This window comes from Anticarsia gemmatalis, chromosome 16 (genome assembly GCF_050436995.1).
Source record: "Anticarsia gemmatalis isolate Benzon Research Colony breed Stoneville strain chromosome 16, ilAntGemm2 primary, whole genome shotgun sequence".
Taxonomy (NCBI): Eukaryota; Metazoa; Arthropoda; class Insecta; order Lepidoptera; family Erebidae; genus Anticarsia; species Anticarsia gemmatalis.
Genome location: NC_134760.1, coordinates 3,965,588 through 3,983,351, shown reverse-complemented (window position 1 = coordinate 3,983,351; position 17,764 = coordinate 3,965,588). Strand labels below are relative to the sequence as shown.

The 17,764-nt window shown below is 36.8% G+C and overlaps 2 protein-coding genes across 4 annotated transcripts in view; both read left to right on the top strand.

The window, feature by feature from the left end:
• The window catches only part of LOC142979231 (uncharacterized), a 67,188-nt gene that overhangs the window by 19,036 nt on the left and 30,388 nt on the right, over window positions 1-17,764 (top strand). The window lies entirely within an intron of this gene.
• LOC142979234 (malate dehydrogenase, mitochondrial-like) lies at window positions 4,386-17,371 on the top strand. Its single transcript, XM_076124053.1, has 7 exons — window positions 4,386-5,191; window positions 5,532-5,733; window positions 8,895-9,036; window positions 11,590-11,775; window positions 15,279-15,479; window positions 16,192-16,406; window positions 16,883-17,371. The coding sequence occupies exons 1-7, from the start codon at window positions 4,942-4,944 to the stop codon at window positions 17,130-17,132; spliced, it is 1,446 nt and encodes a 481-aa protein (XP_075980168.1). The 5' UTR covers window positions 4,386-4,941; the 3' UTR covers window positions 17,133-17,371.

Genomic DNA, 17,764 nt, shown 5'->3' with positions numbered 1-17,764 from the left:
ATAAAAACCGTAAAATAACCGGTAGCTGTAGTATGAGGGTAAATGCAACTGCTGGACTTATTTTAGTACATACTTTACATTGGCATATTTTTTTGCTGATCGTAAAATTCACCACAAACGTTATGTTAAACTTCCGTCACACATATTGGCATAATCGAACGATTTGAAACTCTACAGAAATACCACTATTTTTATTTATAAAGCAAACGTTTCCAAGGATTTGACTAGTCTACAGGTGTATCAAAGAATATTATAATTTAATTTCAGTCGTATCAAAATGTCACACTGGTTGCTACAAACCAATTATATTCAACAAACTTTTGTTGCCAACTGTCCTTGTTTAGCAAACTTTTTGTTTCTGTCATTTGCTTTAAGAAGTTTCGCGGTGACATTTAAGTAATACCAACGACAAGAAATGCTAAATAGTGCCATTTTGACATTCATGTTTTACTAAATACGTTGTCAAATAAATAGTATTTTGCTACAAAACTGTTTCATGGTGAAAAAATATTTCGCCTCTTCTTCTTATCTACCATCTAACACTTTGTTTTTCCTTGATGTATTCATAGTGCTGAGTTATTTATGGACATAGACAAATGTTAGTAAATTGTAGAGAATTGTAATGTGTTTTTCTAATCCAACGCTCACGCACTAACAACAGACGCGTAGACGTGTCGAAAAATTCGTAAGAACTTGTATGAAATTCTAATACGTACGCATACAATAGTGTTACGTGATGTCTACGGGTTAGTTTGGTTCCAATGTTTTAACAAGACCACGTACCTATGTGCCTTGTAAAAATAACTGTAACCATACATAATGGTCACACCGACTACATTCATGGTATGGTACTTCGAAAACGTTCCTAAAGATGTAACATTAAACCCTGAAAGTTCAAACCCAAATTTTAATTCAAATACACCCACAAAAAAAAACGAAATTCAGCCCTAAATAGGTAATGCAAGAGTAAGCAACGTATTCATATTCCAAGAGAGTTAAAGGAATGCTAAATGAAACAACCGTGCGTCCTCGTGGGAGATCCCGAGCGGTCAGAAAGATATCATGCATAAAGTTTTTTGTCCCAACTCAACTTACGACATCCTCTTGTTAAATCTCATGCGTAAATGATTTATATCAACTTACTCGACACTTACACAGGCTGTATTAGTAAACCCCGGTTTCTGAGTACATTTTGCGGTAGCTTATCTTTTCAATTGAATTATTTTTATATAAGTTTTAACGCTATTGAATAGATAAAGTACAGCTAAATGTGCCTCAGAAACCGATGGTAAGTAAGTTAGCATTTAATGTGGCTACTGTTACAACATTTGCGCTTCGGTAATCTCTTGTGATAGAGCCACAGCGTATCTTCTTACGTATTTTTTCTTTAAGAAACTGATCTTTAGAAACATAACTGATTAATCTCGTGGTACAGTTTAAAATATGGCGTGACGACACCACTGTAGGTCCGTACAATATATTTTGATATTTTAAAAACGAAAAAATCATCTTTCAGCGATCCGAAAAAGTTCTTTTGGAGGCAGTAAAACTGTTCTTTAGACTCCTGGGCCCTTGAATAAAGTATCATCTGAGCGTTGAGCGCGAAAAGGTTTTCCTGAGTTTCAAAACTGCACTTGTAACGCAGCAGAAAGCAGTAAAAAGTTGAAGATTGCATTAAAGTACTCGGTGGCTTAGCGCTGAAGCTTGTTAACGTATCTTTGTAGCAGTCTCAAAGGAATTAAAGTGATAACTAAAGTGGTAATCATTTAAAGGTACCTCTAGTATTAACTGGCAACTGTATTTTTAATTAACTTCTTCACGACTTTCTTTCCTTTTCTAATCAAGGCTTGTGCCTCTACACTAGTAGCAAGTTGTACCTATTAATTATTATCACATGGGCTGTGTAAGTACTTATCTAGAAATTATATTTTCTCTTTTACAAGTAACTGTCTTGCCTAACGATGGATTTATTAGTCACTGCAATTTAGGTAGGTAGTTTACTCTCCACTAGTATGGACATCAAAATATTAATGACCCGCAATCTAAATTCATGACCGTTCAATCACCAGTAAAACCACTTTTGGCCTTTTAACGCTAGAGTCCGTCAGCCAAACCAATTCGATAGGTCATTTTTACAGAAAAAAAACTAAAACATCAGTAGTCTGGGTGCGCCAGAAGCTACACGCGACGTGACTCCACACAATAGTGGGCTTTCCCATGACTCAGCCATTCCTAGGAAATCCAAAGTACACCACATTATACGTAAATACTTCGTGGACCTACGCTTTCATATTTTGCATCGTGTCAAAGGTCAATTAGTTCGGTTTTCGAAGTAAATGTAAAATTTAACACGTTAAGAAAGTCTTACTACTATAACTAGTAGTGCCTAGTTACGTAAAAATATAGTTGGTTACTAATATAATTGTGACTACCCCTCACCTTCTTTGAAGCCGACCTCAACATATTGGGCAATTGCCTAGTAGGTTGGTATGTTGACAATGATTTACAAACCTGGCCTTTGTCCAACCTGAAATAAAATAGCAATGAATAACTGCTATTGTATCATTTATCACAATACAACCATTTTGTTGGTAGTTTATTATAGAGGCTACAAGGCAGCCCATCGTCGCCTATCCTCGCCTAATGCTTTTCACGCTACAGGGTTTCAGAATTTTAATTACAGGTTTACGCATATCAAATTGAATCATGTCACCTTGAAGCCCTGTACTAACATATTACATTTGCATACATTTACATTTGGGCATAGATCGAAACAGATTTGGTTCAGGTGCTAACAAATAACGTTACTAGTGATATCAGCCAACAAGATAACGTTTTATGTAGCTTCGAAAGTATTTCATGAAAAATTCGTTCGGAACAATGTATTTTTTACATTTTTTTTTCACTTTTTCGAAACCGTAATAAGAAAATTGCTAAAAATATCAATTTACTCATTGCACAACAAGTTTTGTCCTAAAAAAATAAATCAATATCCCAGTCCTCGAGGCACACAGACGGTTATATTACATTCAAAAGAAACACAAACAAGCCGTAGTGAAAATCCCCTCTAGCTTCGCTCGGGTTTACACAAACAGAAAGCTGGACTAGCAAATAAGCGTTCAGATTTCATATAGTAATATTCGTTCAGGTCAAAAGCCTTCAAAGAGACCTAGTTTATGAGTTCGTACAACGGTCAGTCGGCTAGTAATAGTTAATATCACGAACGTACAGTCGGTGACCACGTACCTTAACCGTCACGCAATTTCCGCGGGCAGACATCATGACTGATCACTTCGATTACTGCTTCTATTAAGTAGAATTACTACGCTGTAATGAGTTTGGCTGCCTTCCTCGCGTTTACCTATTCTGTGTGTCGTTCCGAAGTCGCAATCTGAAATCTTGTTTAAAAATTTAACGTCCGTTTTTAAAAGAATCTATTCTTTAGATCCTTTGTTTTATATACCGTATTAAGGGAAGGGAAAATAACTACGAAGTCACAAGACATGTACAAACAATGAATCCAAAAAATATGCGCTGGTTATAATACATTTAATATCGATAGCACCATTAACCTGCTTGTATCCCTTTGGTCGTCTTATTACTTTGTACGTGTTAGTCTAGTTTAAACCCCAACTTTTTATTTTCTAGGCTGCCTTTTGTCATGCTTGGTTAAATCGGATCGTGAATTTGCTGAGCAACGTTGATTGATTTTGTACGGTTTCATCAATCGTACTTTTTCAAGGACAGTTGCGGAATAGCTTGCGTAACTTTGTAAAACTAAAAGATCAATACTTATTATTTTGATTGAAATCCAATCCATGTCCTTTTGAAGAATAAATTTGTTTTATATTTTTTGTTTCAAAAAGGCTTCCCCATATCAAGTAAATGTCCTTCATATATTCACACGTTTTAATTACGAGGGGATCATAATAAACCCCCTATCATATAATGTTGGTAGCCTGTAAATGCGCCAGCTCAGCTGAATCCTATAATTGGTTCCTCCATTACGTCGACCGAACTTTGTCTTCGTTGGCAGTTTTTATACCGGTTACAAAAACTTTTAATTTGCTATAAATTTTCGCGCTGTTTGGGGGCCGCGGTTTGGTAATTAGAGGTATGGTTTTGGTTACAAATGAGAGAGAAACTCTTATGCAGAAGAACCTCCAAGGTCAAATGAGTCCAGGTTGAATCATTAACTACAGCTTCATTTATTTTCCGTACGCCCTAGTCAAACTACTCATATTTAAGGCAAAACTAAAATTAATAAAACCTATAAACGAAAAAGACGACAGAACAAAAAAGTTTCAATGTTACTGAAACTTAATCACAACAAGCCGAAGCAAAACAAAGTTAGTGATTGAATCGCAGCCTATTTTAGACACACTAGTAGTAGGAAATAGGCCAATAACAGCTGAGAGTAGGGTATAAATACAGCAGTGTCAAGGCAGACCGTTGACGCTCGCTTTCCCTCTCGACAACCGGTGCTGGACTATAAATACTTCCGAGGCTTTTTAATAGAACGATGCAGGTAATTAAAACTTTATGAATGGGATGCTTCCGTCTATGTAAAGATGATATTGACGGGAATGTTTTGCATAATAAAAATGGGGTTGCATGAAGAATTGCCACTATAATTGATGAATTTAAGAGGTTGTTAATAAATGTTTTGGAGTGTTTGTGCAACAAAAATAGTAGTCTCATCGCATAACATATTATAGTATTGGCTTGTAACTATTTGATGTGAGCACTATTTCCTCTGTAGAGATCTAGATCTTCTATCCAGATCCTCAACTGAACGCATAAATAAATTCTATGACCATAAAGACAAAAACTTTTCTTTAAAAACAAACAAACGTCACAAAGACAAATATCTTTCACAGCAACAAGAAGCACCCACAATACATATGAAAAAATAATAAAAATACATTTTTAATTCTAAAAATGTTGTCCACAACAAGATGTATTTGGTTAAATTTAGTAAATGTATCAAAAACATTGAATCATAGGGCCGAATGCATGTTTTTCAGGAACTATGACAGAAGGTACAAGAGCGGCTGTAGAAGGGCCTTGGCTGATATTCCCCCAGACCCTAATGCGGTTTGTTCAGAACCTTGTAAAAGAAGATCCAAAAAAACTGGTATTCTTCATAAGATAAAACTGAGGGTTATTGAAGGCGGAACTAATTTTGGAAGTGAGTAATATTAGTCATGTTATAAACCATAGAAGGTAGTAATGAATGAAACTGTTGTTCAATATTATTATGAATTTTCTATATTCAGGTTGCATTACAAAGTAGTTATTATAATCCAACCTCTCCAGACAAAATTTGAACTTGATGTTAAGGAAAAATTCGCCGCTACTACGCCACAGTCATTACATCTTAAATTATTCGTAATAGAACATGCCAACATCAAAGCATCAATAAATTTTAATTTTTTGGAAATATCGTAACCTCAACTATTCAGCCGCATTATTTTCATTACTGACTCATTCCGTCCAGACCACTGAGTTTTACAATATTAACCTCACAGCTCCCTTTCGGCGGCTCGAATGCCAAGAGCCTGTGTGTAAGCCGGAGAAGGAACCGGAACCGAAGGCGCTGCCTCCCCCTAAGAAGAAGGAGGTGGCGATGCCGGCGCCTCGGGCTGGGGTGCAGGTCTCGATACTCGGAGCTGATACCGCCATAGGACAATATGTGGCATTGCTCTTGAAACAGTGTTCGTGTATTAAAAAGTGAGTTTTGAATGAATATGTATCGTCATAAGTATCGTCCCAACCCGCACTTGGCCAGCGTGGTGGACTCAAGGCCTAACCCCTCCCCCTCGCTTGGGAAAAGACCCTTGCCCGGCAGTGGGACAGTAACGGGGAAAGAATGTATCATCAGATCTTGCGTATTGAAAGAGGGCAATAAGACAATCATACAGCTAAAAAAGGGAAATAAATTATCATTCATAGTCGTTTAGGTACATTTTAAACTAAAAACAATTATTTCGGCGCTCAGTCCCGCAATTAATCCATTATAGTAAAAGGCATAAAAATAACACACAACAATAATATTGTAGTACAATTTTATTTACATCGAAAATACTTTCAATTGTATAGACAGTCAATGAGAGTCACAAATTTGCTACGTTTTTACATAATAGCAGTGACGGAATTTATTGAAAAAATGTACCAAGGTTACACAAGTCATCCAAAATCAATATCCGTGAACAAAAATGTCTCAACATTGTAACGGTTAAGATTTTGCATAGATTTATTTAAAATTCTAATTTTGTGGAGGGAAATACAGATAGGTACTATAATATAAGATATATAAACATAGACTTAGTATAATACAATGTCGTACAAAAACTACCGAATAAATGTATTACGTCGGGGAAAAAGTCTTTTCGCAAACACAAGTTCATACATACTATAATGCGAAAAGACGTTTTCCCCGACCTAATATATTAGGTGCCTATCGAAACGTAAGAAAAGTCATCTCAACTTATCAACTTAAAATCCGTAAAGCAATTACTATAACCGAGACTACTTGAAACCCCACTCACACACATATGAAAAACCCACACATACATCAATCAAAGACACACATACAGATACCTCTCACAGACATACCAGCTGACCGTGACGTCACAATTTGAACCCTCAAGACATGTACGGCTCATGAAATCGGCGGCCCTCTGGGACCGTTCGTCTCGCCGTGTCACTACATGAGCTTATATGGCACGGCTGTGTCACGAGCTTGCACCGATGGGACTGTTGGAATTTATCATGCATTCCGTTCAAAATTTTGTGCTGTAATTGAAAATAAACGTGTTTTGAAAACCGATGTCATAAGCAGAAAACGTTGACGGTTTCTCACGCTGATTTGTTTTTAATTTATGTTAGAACATATTTGCGAGGAAAGCATTTAATATTCCTACTCAAAAGAAAGAAAGCGCATCAAGGACCTTTGTATAAATTAAGCTTTAAAAACAATATTGGTATTAAACATAAAAATAGACGATGCCTTTCTACAACAAAATTCGCAATCAAAGGAAATTACGATACGTATTCCTAACATTTTCACGTCTGGTGATTTTCTATTAACCTCCAAGGTCAAGTACGTAATACATATTATTAAAAAACAATTCTTCACTGCCAGCCAGCTTTTACAATAAACACTTCATAAACCACGCAATTTTGCATAAAATATGAACTTTAACAAGAAAATTACGCAACTTTTTTCATAATTTAAATAAAAAGTATCCGCGTATACTTGTGTTGTTTCGTTTCAGTCTTTAATAGCGGCTGGAACATAAAATAAGGCGGAACATAGAAGGCAGTAAGGCACGGCTCATGAATCGGGTCTCGAGGGAGCCGCTCGATGTCTGGACACTAAGGTTTTATTGCTGAAACATTCTGACACTGCTTTCATGACGAAAATAGACTTGTGCAAATTATAGTCACGATTATTTTAAAACAATTCTCTATTTTTCTTTTAACATTTTCAGATTGCTGTTTCATATTGACATCGTCCCAATATTGACATTAATTAAGCAGCAATTTAAGCACAAACTGAACTAGGAAATCTTACTTCAGAATTTAAATAAAGTCCTGCCCAAATCCCGGAAAATAATCAAAGACCACTCACTCCCACAATATTAGCACAAGACCCTCGAACAACACTAATAAACATGCACTTAGTTGACAAGCATCATACATTCCCGCCACGCAAGCATAGGAATGTGCGAGGCATTCAGAAAGTACACATCAAACTTTTACTAGGGCCTTAGACATGCCATTATATGGATCATTCAAGCGAACGTAATAAAAGGAGTCAAGATTTTACGAGCAGGCCGTGACTACCGCACCGCTCACAATCTTTATCACAAGATTTTTATTGCTAGAAAACTGAGTTCATACTTCCATTTTGACATCTTAATAGGTTTCGGATTGATTTATGCGATGTCATAATCGTAAAGATGCAGTACTGTTTATCGGTAAGTGTGTTTTGGCAATTCACGGAGGTGCTAAAGATAACTTTACCATATACCAAATAATATTCAAACCAAGGGTGTTTATGTGCACAGAAGCTATAAAGGCAAACCGTACGCACTCCACACTTTCTGTCAAAGTTCCTTACAAATTGCCAAAAATTACATCCACACATTTCATTTCATATTTCCAAAATAAATTCGAACGCGAGTAAATAAAAATCATACACTACATAAATCCCGCATTTCTGTATTTGCCCTCGAATTCCCGGAAGTCGATTTCCTGGGGCTCCTTAAACGCGAAAGCGTTAGATAATCTAATCTCTAACAACATCGAAATACGAAAAGCTTTTTTCTTCTGGTTCAATCACATTACTAGCAAAAATATGGGCAAAACATAATGATACATAATATATGAAACAAAGACTATTTGATCGCGAGATATTTAGCAGAATTTGGCAGAGCCGTAATTATATTATGCCGAGCGCTATCATGTTAGTTTATCAAATATCTGTAAATTATATAACTATGCTTACTGCTCTAGCTGCAATTTTAACGAGGTTAGATTTAGACTGGTTTTGGTGTACCATCCGTAATTTCAACACGTCGTATTTCTCCCGAACAACCCCCAATAGAGTTAGTAAGAATTCAGCAGCACAAACTGGAACGTTACTTGAACAAATAACTTGATACTGTTCCTAGTTTTATTTTTATTAGCCAGTATTCAACTTATTTCTACAGTTCAGGTTTCTTTAAACTTTTGATGCAGTCAAACTCGAATCCACGACCAAATAATAGTTACCTATATCAAAACGAAATAGTTTAATTACCAAATATGTTACAAACCTTGGTTGGGCTATTCAAAAAACGAGTCTTCTCCCGTTCCTTCTATTATCTTCGCTCCTTCCTCGGCAGAATACGTTTATACGAAGCTACGGACAGCGGAGGCTGCACTAGGAACATGTGTCAGGTGGTCCAAGACTTGCAGCACATAGACACTAATTGTCAAGTAGAAGCATTCACCTGCGCCTGCTATCAACTCGAACGGTGTTTACAGGTCCTTGTCAAAACATATATCGTTAGAAAATTGTTGTATTTTCTCTAAAGGTTTAAAAAAGGTTTTTTATTGTTCAATATGTCGTGGCTTGTTAGCGCCGACGTGTGTAAATGATGTAATAATTAGTAACACGCTATAATAATTGTATCGTAATTGCGTTTTATATTTGTTCACATTGTGTATAGTGTTTTATGGCATACGTAATAGTGATATCATTTGCATCATCTTATACTTGCATAGATATTTTAAATCTAGTTATATCAACTGAACTTTTCATAGTCCACAATCAGTAGCTCGATTCTCTACCACTATCGACTACCGACAACCGGCTAGCTATCGAGAAACTTTGTATGAAAATCTGATCAGCGCCTCTAACGGGCGTCGTAGGAACTATTGTGGCAGTACTTTTATGTCAAACATTCGATACTCGACAGTACTGACTAAGTATAGAGAATCGCGCTACAGCATTAGTTGCTCGATCCTAAAAAGTGGTACGTTAGTTTCAACTACCTGGCATGACTTATACAAGAGTTCTCCTAACCGATTGACATTAGCATATCGGGAGGCGCAGGCGAGCGGCGGCGCCACTTCAGCGCTAATGTCAAACTGCGAACAAACTTGCCTTTGAAGCTAACTTCCTATATCGAATTTGTTAGTTAGACGGCAGTGAATGTTCCTTACTGATTTGACTGCGAATGTCTATTCAGTACAAAGTTTTTGTTCTATATTATTGAATTTGAATAAACTTTGCGTTACCAATGTTACGGTTCTCTCCTACCTAATTAGTGTGGTTAACAATGACAAAATAATCGTCGATATTAAATAATGGTTAAAAATTCTTCTTCTCGTAGAAAATTCTACTTCCAAAACTTCATCTCTTTTAAAAATAATCTCGTATGAAAAATAGAAACTTGAAATACAGTTTTTTTCCTATACGGGCAAGTTTTGTTCCTCGAACCGGATTTCTGGCCCGGAGGGGTGTCCGGAACGTCGCGCCGCTACGTCGAACAACTCCCGATAAAAAATACTTTTTATACGATTTAATACTAACGTACTTTCTGTAGTGTTTCTAGGAAATAGAACAAAGAAACACGTTGAACAAAAGGTTTCTACGTAGTTTTGTACTTCTGTTTTGATGACTAATCCTTGTGCAATAACACTGCATTCGTCAAAGGGTAAAGGGTACTACTTTTAGTCATAAACTCCTAATAGTGGAGTATTAGCTTCGATTCACTTCCGCTGTATTTTGATTCCACCAGGAAGTAAAAACGTAGAAAGGTTTCTATGAAAAAGTAATGTTTTTAAATTGTATGTAATTTCTGCAACTGATTCATATTTACCATTTGCAAATGTGTTTCTACGGCCTTCAATTACAATTGCAAAGTCAAAGCGTTTATATGAACAGTTTTTAAAAAGGCCCACCTATAGTTTTCAATGAAAGAAACTAAAAATAGAAGCAATTTACGACAATAATAGTGGAATCAATTGTACAATGTACAGGTTTCATTCGATTTCTTTCGTCGGCCATGCATGGTATTCGCAAGTAGGGTATGGCGTTGACCCCACATGGCCAATCAATACCCTCGACCGACACAACCTGCCTTTAATATACAAGTTTTCAATACAAATACGTATACAACGTTTTAATTTATTCCAACAATATCCTTTATTGTAGTTTAGAAAGAATAATTAAATGTATTTCAATGTAATTTATCATTCAGTGTTAAATCCACACATAGTTGCATTTAGAGAGTACACAAAGTGGATCGAGTCACAAGTATCCTTTCAAACATAAGTGGATAATAAAATCAAATGGTCCGCTCAGACATCAATGGTCAAGTTTTATAGTAGCATCATGCCATTAGAATAAAATGACTCAGTCTTCACCCTTGTACTCAAAGTAGTAAAAGTAATTTAGACCAAAAGTTTGTATAAGTATTAACTTATTTGTGAAAAGTGGGACAAATAAACAACGATACCAGTCCCAAAATTGTCAATTGTATTGTAAACCAGTTCAATCAATGTCCTAATTTAGTGGCAATTCAATAGCCGGTGCCAATCCCCGTCGAATGATTGCACAACAAATGTAAAATGTATGAGCACTTATACATTCACACCGACGGAATAACGTGAAACTGGTAAACATGTTTAGATGTATTCCACTGAAATGTTTATACATTACCATTATTAGATAGCACAATAGGATAATAGGTACTACGAAATAATGTAAATTTTGTACTGGTTTTAGGATAACAACTAATATAAAACTCCAAAAATTGAGCGATTTTCTACTCTATCGACTATCTACAACCGAATAGCTATCGCAAAAAGGTTTACAAAGTCCTCATCAGCACCCCTAGCGTATTCCGCTTGAACTGTTTTTGACAAGTAATTTTATATGTCAAACGCACACTAGTCGAAAGTATCGACTACACAAAACATCGCTATAGAAAGCCACATTAAAATTCAAAATTCGTTAAAGTCGACGAAATTCTTAAATCGAAGGTTTTTTTTCCCCATCCTTTCCTAACAATTTTCCTTCTATTCCCTCAGAATTCCGACATAGTTTTAATGTTGGAGAGCGCATTTGTGCACTCGGATATGCCATACGACAAACGCTTCTACAATCAAGCGCCGATAGTAAAGTGTTATGCGGACGCCATCTCTACAGAGTGCCCTAAAGCTTTCGTCATCGTTGGAGCTACGCCGATAGATTGCATGGTGCCTTTGGTCGCACAGGTTAGCATTACTCTTCAAAAACTATTTTAGAAGTAGCCTTACCTTACCGTATCCTTTTTGTAGTGTTTCCTAACACAAACAATGTATTGGCACATATCCGTCAAATGTTTGTCCCAAATATGACGCCAAATAAGATATAAAATAGTTCCAAGGTCGATAGTATTACAGAAGCCGGGTATTTTCTTCTACATACTAGATATAAACAAAGACTATTATGATAATATATTTTACGAGCTTCCCGATAAAATTTATTTGCGTCGTTGTCTAACAAAGATATTACTAGTAAGTTATCTAAATGTCTACCATAACTGAAGCTAGAAGATTCAAATAATTGTACTGTGAAAATGATGAGAAATGCACGTCTAATTTTGTGCTAATGTTCACAGAAAGGCATTAATTTATACGCCTTAAGATGTTACCACTGGGCTTTCAGAGTACAATCCTTTTGTCTAATCCTCTTTCATCCATCATTTCTACACGACCGAACCACAATGATCACGGCTAGCAGACTGTGAATAATACAAATTGATAATAATATTTGTGCGAGAGACAACTCTCGGTACAGAACGAGATAATAATCGCACAAGTTTTGCCAGAGGACACAGGTGGAAATGAGAAATCAATAGGTTCTTCCTCCCTTGACCTTCGGGTTTACGACTCGTAAAGAAACTGTGTATTGTGTTTCGTACTCGTAATCTGTTTTGAATATCATGCTCTGTTCCTTTACGGGAACATAAAAATTATAGCCCTTTGTTAGTTTTCGACGTCATACACAATGAAACATAAATGTTATTACATTATTTGGCTTAATAAAATTTAAATAACAATTAAAGTTTATATTCGTTACAAGGTAAAGGGTTATTTGGAACATGTTTTGTTAATAACCCTCCCTCCCAACCCTTCTGAGGTGTGATGTTAGAGTAGGTATGAACAATAGCGCAACTTGGTTATGTAGTCGGCTCAACAAAGCGCTGCTCATAACTTCGCCCGGCGGTTAATGAGCTAATTGTCTTTGTCACCGCGCTGCAGTTGTTGAACAACATGAGCGTTTCACGATCAGATAACGTCAGCCAGGAACAATTTATTAGTTGGATGGACCATTAAGATCGTTCGATACCACCACAATCTATATCCGTTTAGTATTCAATTAGAAGCTACTCCGTGTTCTTACTCCAAATATAAATTTAATCTGCCCATCCTTCTGAACGGGTAATAAACGGAAAGATTGCCGTCGGTGGGGTTTTAAATTGGTTTTACTTTTGCTACTCCGTAATATTTAATTGAGTCCGTTACAGTTAATATTTTCCTCTGTGTTCAACCAGAAGATCCATTTATATTAATTATAAACTCTACCAGTGTTATGCAGTAAATAAATCAATAATAGTTGACTTAGACGATTCCAAAACTATTTCCTTACTTATTCCGCAAAACTTACTTCGCCCATTGCGGTTGAGCTCGATGTTTCAATCGGGAAAGTACCAGAAACTAATGACAGCGATGATAACGGCCGCGTTGTATAGACGCTGCGATAAGCTCGCTTTGTTCAATGAAAAGATACTAGTATCAGTGGTCTCGGGAGATTATTCCTTTGTAAACAGGTGCGGTTATCCTTCAGCAACTAATATTACATCGGGGATTCCTTGAAGCTTTCCATAGAGCTACTTTGATCTGATTCATTCTTCTCCTTGTTTGAAGAAGTCTTATGCCCGATTTCTGAGGTACATTTAGCGGTAGTTTATCTATTCAATAGCGTTTAAGATCATATAAAAATGACAGTTTGAATAGATAAACTACCGCTAAATGTACCTCAGAAACCGGGTTAGTCCTTTCATCTAAGTTAAACGTTGTCCTTTTAACGTCAAAATAAATTCACACAATCACCAAAAGGCAAGCGATAAATATTAACTGGGTCCCAAGGGGCCGAACGTTCTCAATCTCGAGTCAGATTGCTATGTTTCCCTCGCGCATCCCATTTGTTACAACGGAGGTATTTGTCAAACGAACATTGAAACAGTCATGTTTGCTGATCCTTGTGAACTGGAGACGATAATGGGATAAAGGCAGAGCATTCTGAAGAGGTTGTGTTTGGAATGTATAGGTTTGTTCTGTTATACGAACCTGTGAACATTGGGAATACACTTTTCAGGAAGTGTTCTTACGTACTATGATCACAAAATCGTTTTGCCAGAAATGTCTTTGTTTTGTATTGTAAACGTACTGCATAATGCTAAATATAAGTTATTGTTGGTTTTTAATGCCATGTTTGTTACTGGTTACACAGATTCTAAAATATGAAATTAAATTTTTATTGCTAAATTTAAACGACGCAGAGATAGTCACGAAAATTCAGCTACAGAGTTCAGTGATAGGGTTTCAGATACATTAGCTACAATGTTATCACCCGCAGAGATAATCCGTATCTCATAATGCGGGGCTTATCTGATCTTCGACCAGGCTTTTGATAGTAGAACAATTCCATTAATAAGCCCAATTACGAACATTTCGGTCGTCCCCCATCAGCCGAGTATTTTGCCAATGTTTGCCTTTCCCGGCTATTCCGGTCAATATTTATCGAGTTTAGTAATTGTCAGAACAAATATGCTGGTCTGTTTATTTTCCATGCGTTTTGTTGCTATCAAAGCACTCTCGATTACAATACTAACTTACTAACCACAATTGTGTTTAACATACAAATGTTGTAGGCGACCTAGAGAAAGAGATTTCTCTGTTGATAACTTTGGCACACTTTCGCTGCCAAAACAAAAATATATGCAGACAGTCAAAACATACAAACAAAATAACGGCGACGTAAAGCAGCCGCTTTGGAACTTCAATATTAGTAGATTAGTTTTTTGTTTACGTCGTTCTACATAACAATGGTCTCACAAGGGCGCAGCTCCCTAAGAAATTAACCGTTGTTTTTGTTACGATCCATCCTCTTACGTAACAGGCTCTACTTGCGGTAAAAAGCAAGGATTTTTTGTAATCTCTTGGCTCAGAATCACTTGCTTTAGGAACTTGAATAAAAACATTCTGATATTGAAGCTTCCTGAACGAATTTAATATTTTTTTATGACTCGTAAAGTCAAGATTTGTGTGTTGTTTTTTATTTCTTCAAGTGTTGAGTGGTTTATTAACAAAATCACGTTAAGCAGTTTCTCGTCACGCAACTGTACATATTTTATCGGAATAATCTAAATTTTAGCTTATCTTCGCCGGCTCGCATTCGGTTTTTGGGTCAAACCACATTGATTTTATGAAATCTGTTGTAGGTGGGTGGCGAAGTAGGTGTATTAAATTTGACGCGTGCCACTATTTTAAATTAAATTTTGGAGCTGATATTGGATATCAGTAAATATTTTACTCCCTAGTGTTGAAACTCGAACATAAGGGAAAGCATAAAATATTTAGGTACCGTAAATGCAAAATAAAATAGTGGACGCTGCTTCATTTCTCCATTCATTTCCTTCTCTCATCCCGTCCTCTCTTTTTCCTTTCTCCAGACATTAAAAGAGACAGGGTGGTATAATCCCTGCAAGTTGTTGGGATCACTCGCAGTGCCGGAGATGCGCGCGAGCACGCTGGCCGCACGTGCACTGTGCCTGGAGCCTCGGTACACGCGGGTACCCTGTGTAGGCGGCACTGAGGGCGAGTCACTCGTGCCGCTGTTCTCTAAGGCTGTTGAATACTATGACTTTGCTCAGGTATAAAATAAGCAATTGCCTTATTCTTAAAAAAAGAGGTATAGTTTATATAGTATGAGTGTCTCATTAGTCACTATTTGGCCTTTCTCTATTTAATAGCGTTAATCTCTTATTTGTTATTTCCGTCTATTGCGCTAATTCCGATCTAATTACTCATAGATACATCAGTAGAATAAGGAAACCTTACGAATGATCAGCAAAGTACGCGACTCACTCCCAACGGAAGCAAATCCGATAAATCCGCGGATTAACCTCTCCCTTTCAATAATCCGGATATTTACCCACTCTTGGTAGCCCGTAGACTTAAAAATAGACGAAAACATTGCCCGCGGGTATCGTGAGAGGAACAAAGACTGCAGAAAATAAATAGCAATGTTTACTCATTACCTAGGACATTGCAGAATTTATTGCGGTAGCATTAAAGAGCGTCGCATCGACTAATCTGTAACGTAGTGCCACGTACAGGAAATGGATAGTAGAACTTTGGCTGCTACCTATCTCTAGGGACTATCACAGGGATATTTACGCTCCTATCAAAACATCATAGCATAACTAGGGATTCAATTCACGTCAGTACACAACTGGATGTCATTCAACTGACAGGTTCTGAATTTGCAATAATATAATAATATGTCGTCCAAATATTTTTGCAAAGTTCAAATACGTACGCTGTCAATTTCAATAAAGTCTCAACTGCTTAACTCTTCAACAGAACAACGCGATGTTAATGACGGATGTTATCCGCACCGCTCCGAGAGCTGTAGCGAGAATAGACGAGGACGCGTGTGCCAGAGTCGCGGACCTCAGTGAGGCTCATGCAATGGCTGGCCTCGTTACCAAAGTGGCCCATGCCCTCATTTGTAATGATATACCAAGAGTCACCGGATTTGTCGAAGCTATTCCTTCTGATGTCCTCTCCCCAGCAAGGTTATTATTTCAACTGAATACAAAAGTCTTAAATGCTTTTGCTATGCATTTTGGGTAGCGTAGTAGTTAGTAAGAAGTATTGTACTGTAAATCAATGTTAAAATATTTATCTAATTCAACATTTAAGTGTGGTAAAAATACACCCTGTCCATGTGTTATTGCTACGAAACATACTCTTATGTTGAATTTTAAATGTCTAGGCAACGTGAAACATTTTGTTACAACTTTCTTCGTAAACAATAACAACTATCAAGAACTACAATAGTAACCTATAAAATAGTTTGTTATCTAATATGTCTATCTCGAATCCCAACGAAAGACGCGCTCGTAAACATTTTACATCACTGCAATAGTCTGCATTTCGGTCATTGTAAAATTTTATTACACTTATCTTCGACGACAACATTTTACTGCGGGTATATTATGTGACGTGTAGTGAGTTTATAGAAGAATACAACGAGATGTTCTGCCTTCAGATTCCTCGCCACCCAAGTGGAACTCAGCGGCACCGGCATCATTAACAACTTGGGTCTGCCGAAGATGAGTGTAGCCGAAACGACTCGAGTAAATCTCGCTCTGACCGAGTTGTGTATGAAACTGCGGCTCGTCGACGACTGGTACTGTAAATTCTGTAGTTCCTCCAGCCGCCTCGACGCCTGCCAGCTGCAATTCTTCATGCCGAGAAACTACGACAGATTCGACGATTGCGCCTACGCCACTTTGTAATTTTGTGGGTGCTGTCCAAATTCTTTGCGATTTTATAGTAATATTATTTCTTACTTGAATAAAATTATTGTTTTTAATACTCGATCAGTGTATTTTTATCATGTTATTAAATTAATAAAATGTTACTTTACAAATTGTGTTCTCTGTTTCATTATCAATGATGTATTATCAGTAAAACAGTTTTATCAACTTCTTACGTATTATTTTTGTTCATGCAATTGCAATTTTCACTGCAGATATATGGCCATGGAAGTTCTTTTGGACAGTAACGGAATACACAAGCTACTTGGCTTACCTCGGATGAGTCCGATTGAGTTAGATTTGTTTGACATGGGAATGAATCGTCTTCAAAGAGGCATCAAAATGGCAGAAGACTGGCATGCTTCTTACCACGAAGATGAGGTTGTCAACTATCAGTATGCCAAGGAAGACCAATTTCAAAAATATCGTCCATATGAACGTCTGATGTTCGACGAGATTTAATACGTATGGCGATTAGAAATAAACTATTTTTTTGGCATGTAAATCGAATGTTGGCTCATCTATGTGTATTCATGCTGTCAAGTGCTCGTTCTTGTAATAACCCTTTATATGAAGCTGGTTAAAAATGCTATTCTTTATTTACGAGCGAG

Bases quoted from the DNA above. Each gene is read 5' to 3' on its own strand.
- LOC142979234 (XM_076124053.1), top strand. From the start codon at position 4,942: ATGTTGTCCACAACAAGATGTATTTGGTTAAATTTAGTAAATGTATCA. The intron at 5,192-5,531 runs GTGAGTAATATT...TTAACCTCACAG, and splicing joins AGGCGGAACTAATTTTGGAA to CTCCCTTTCGGCGGCTCGAA. The intron at 9,037-11,589 runs GTCCTTGTCAAA...CTATTCCCTCAG, and splicing joins AACTCGAACGGTGTTTACAG to AATTCCGACATAGTTTTAAT.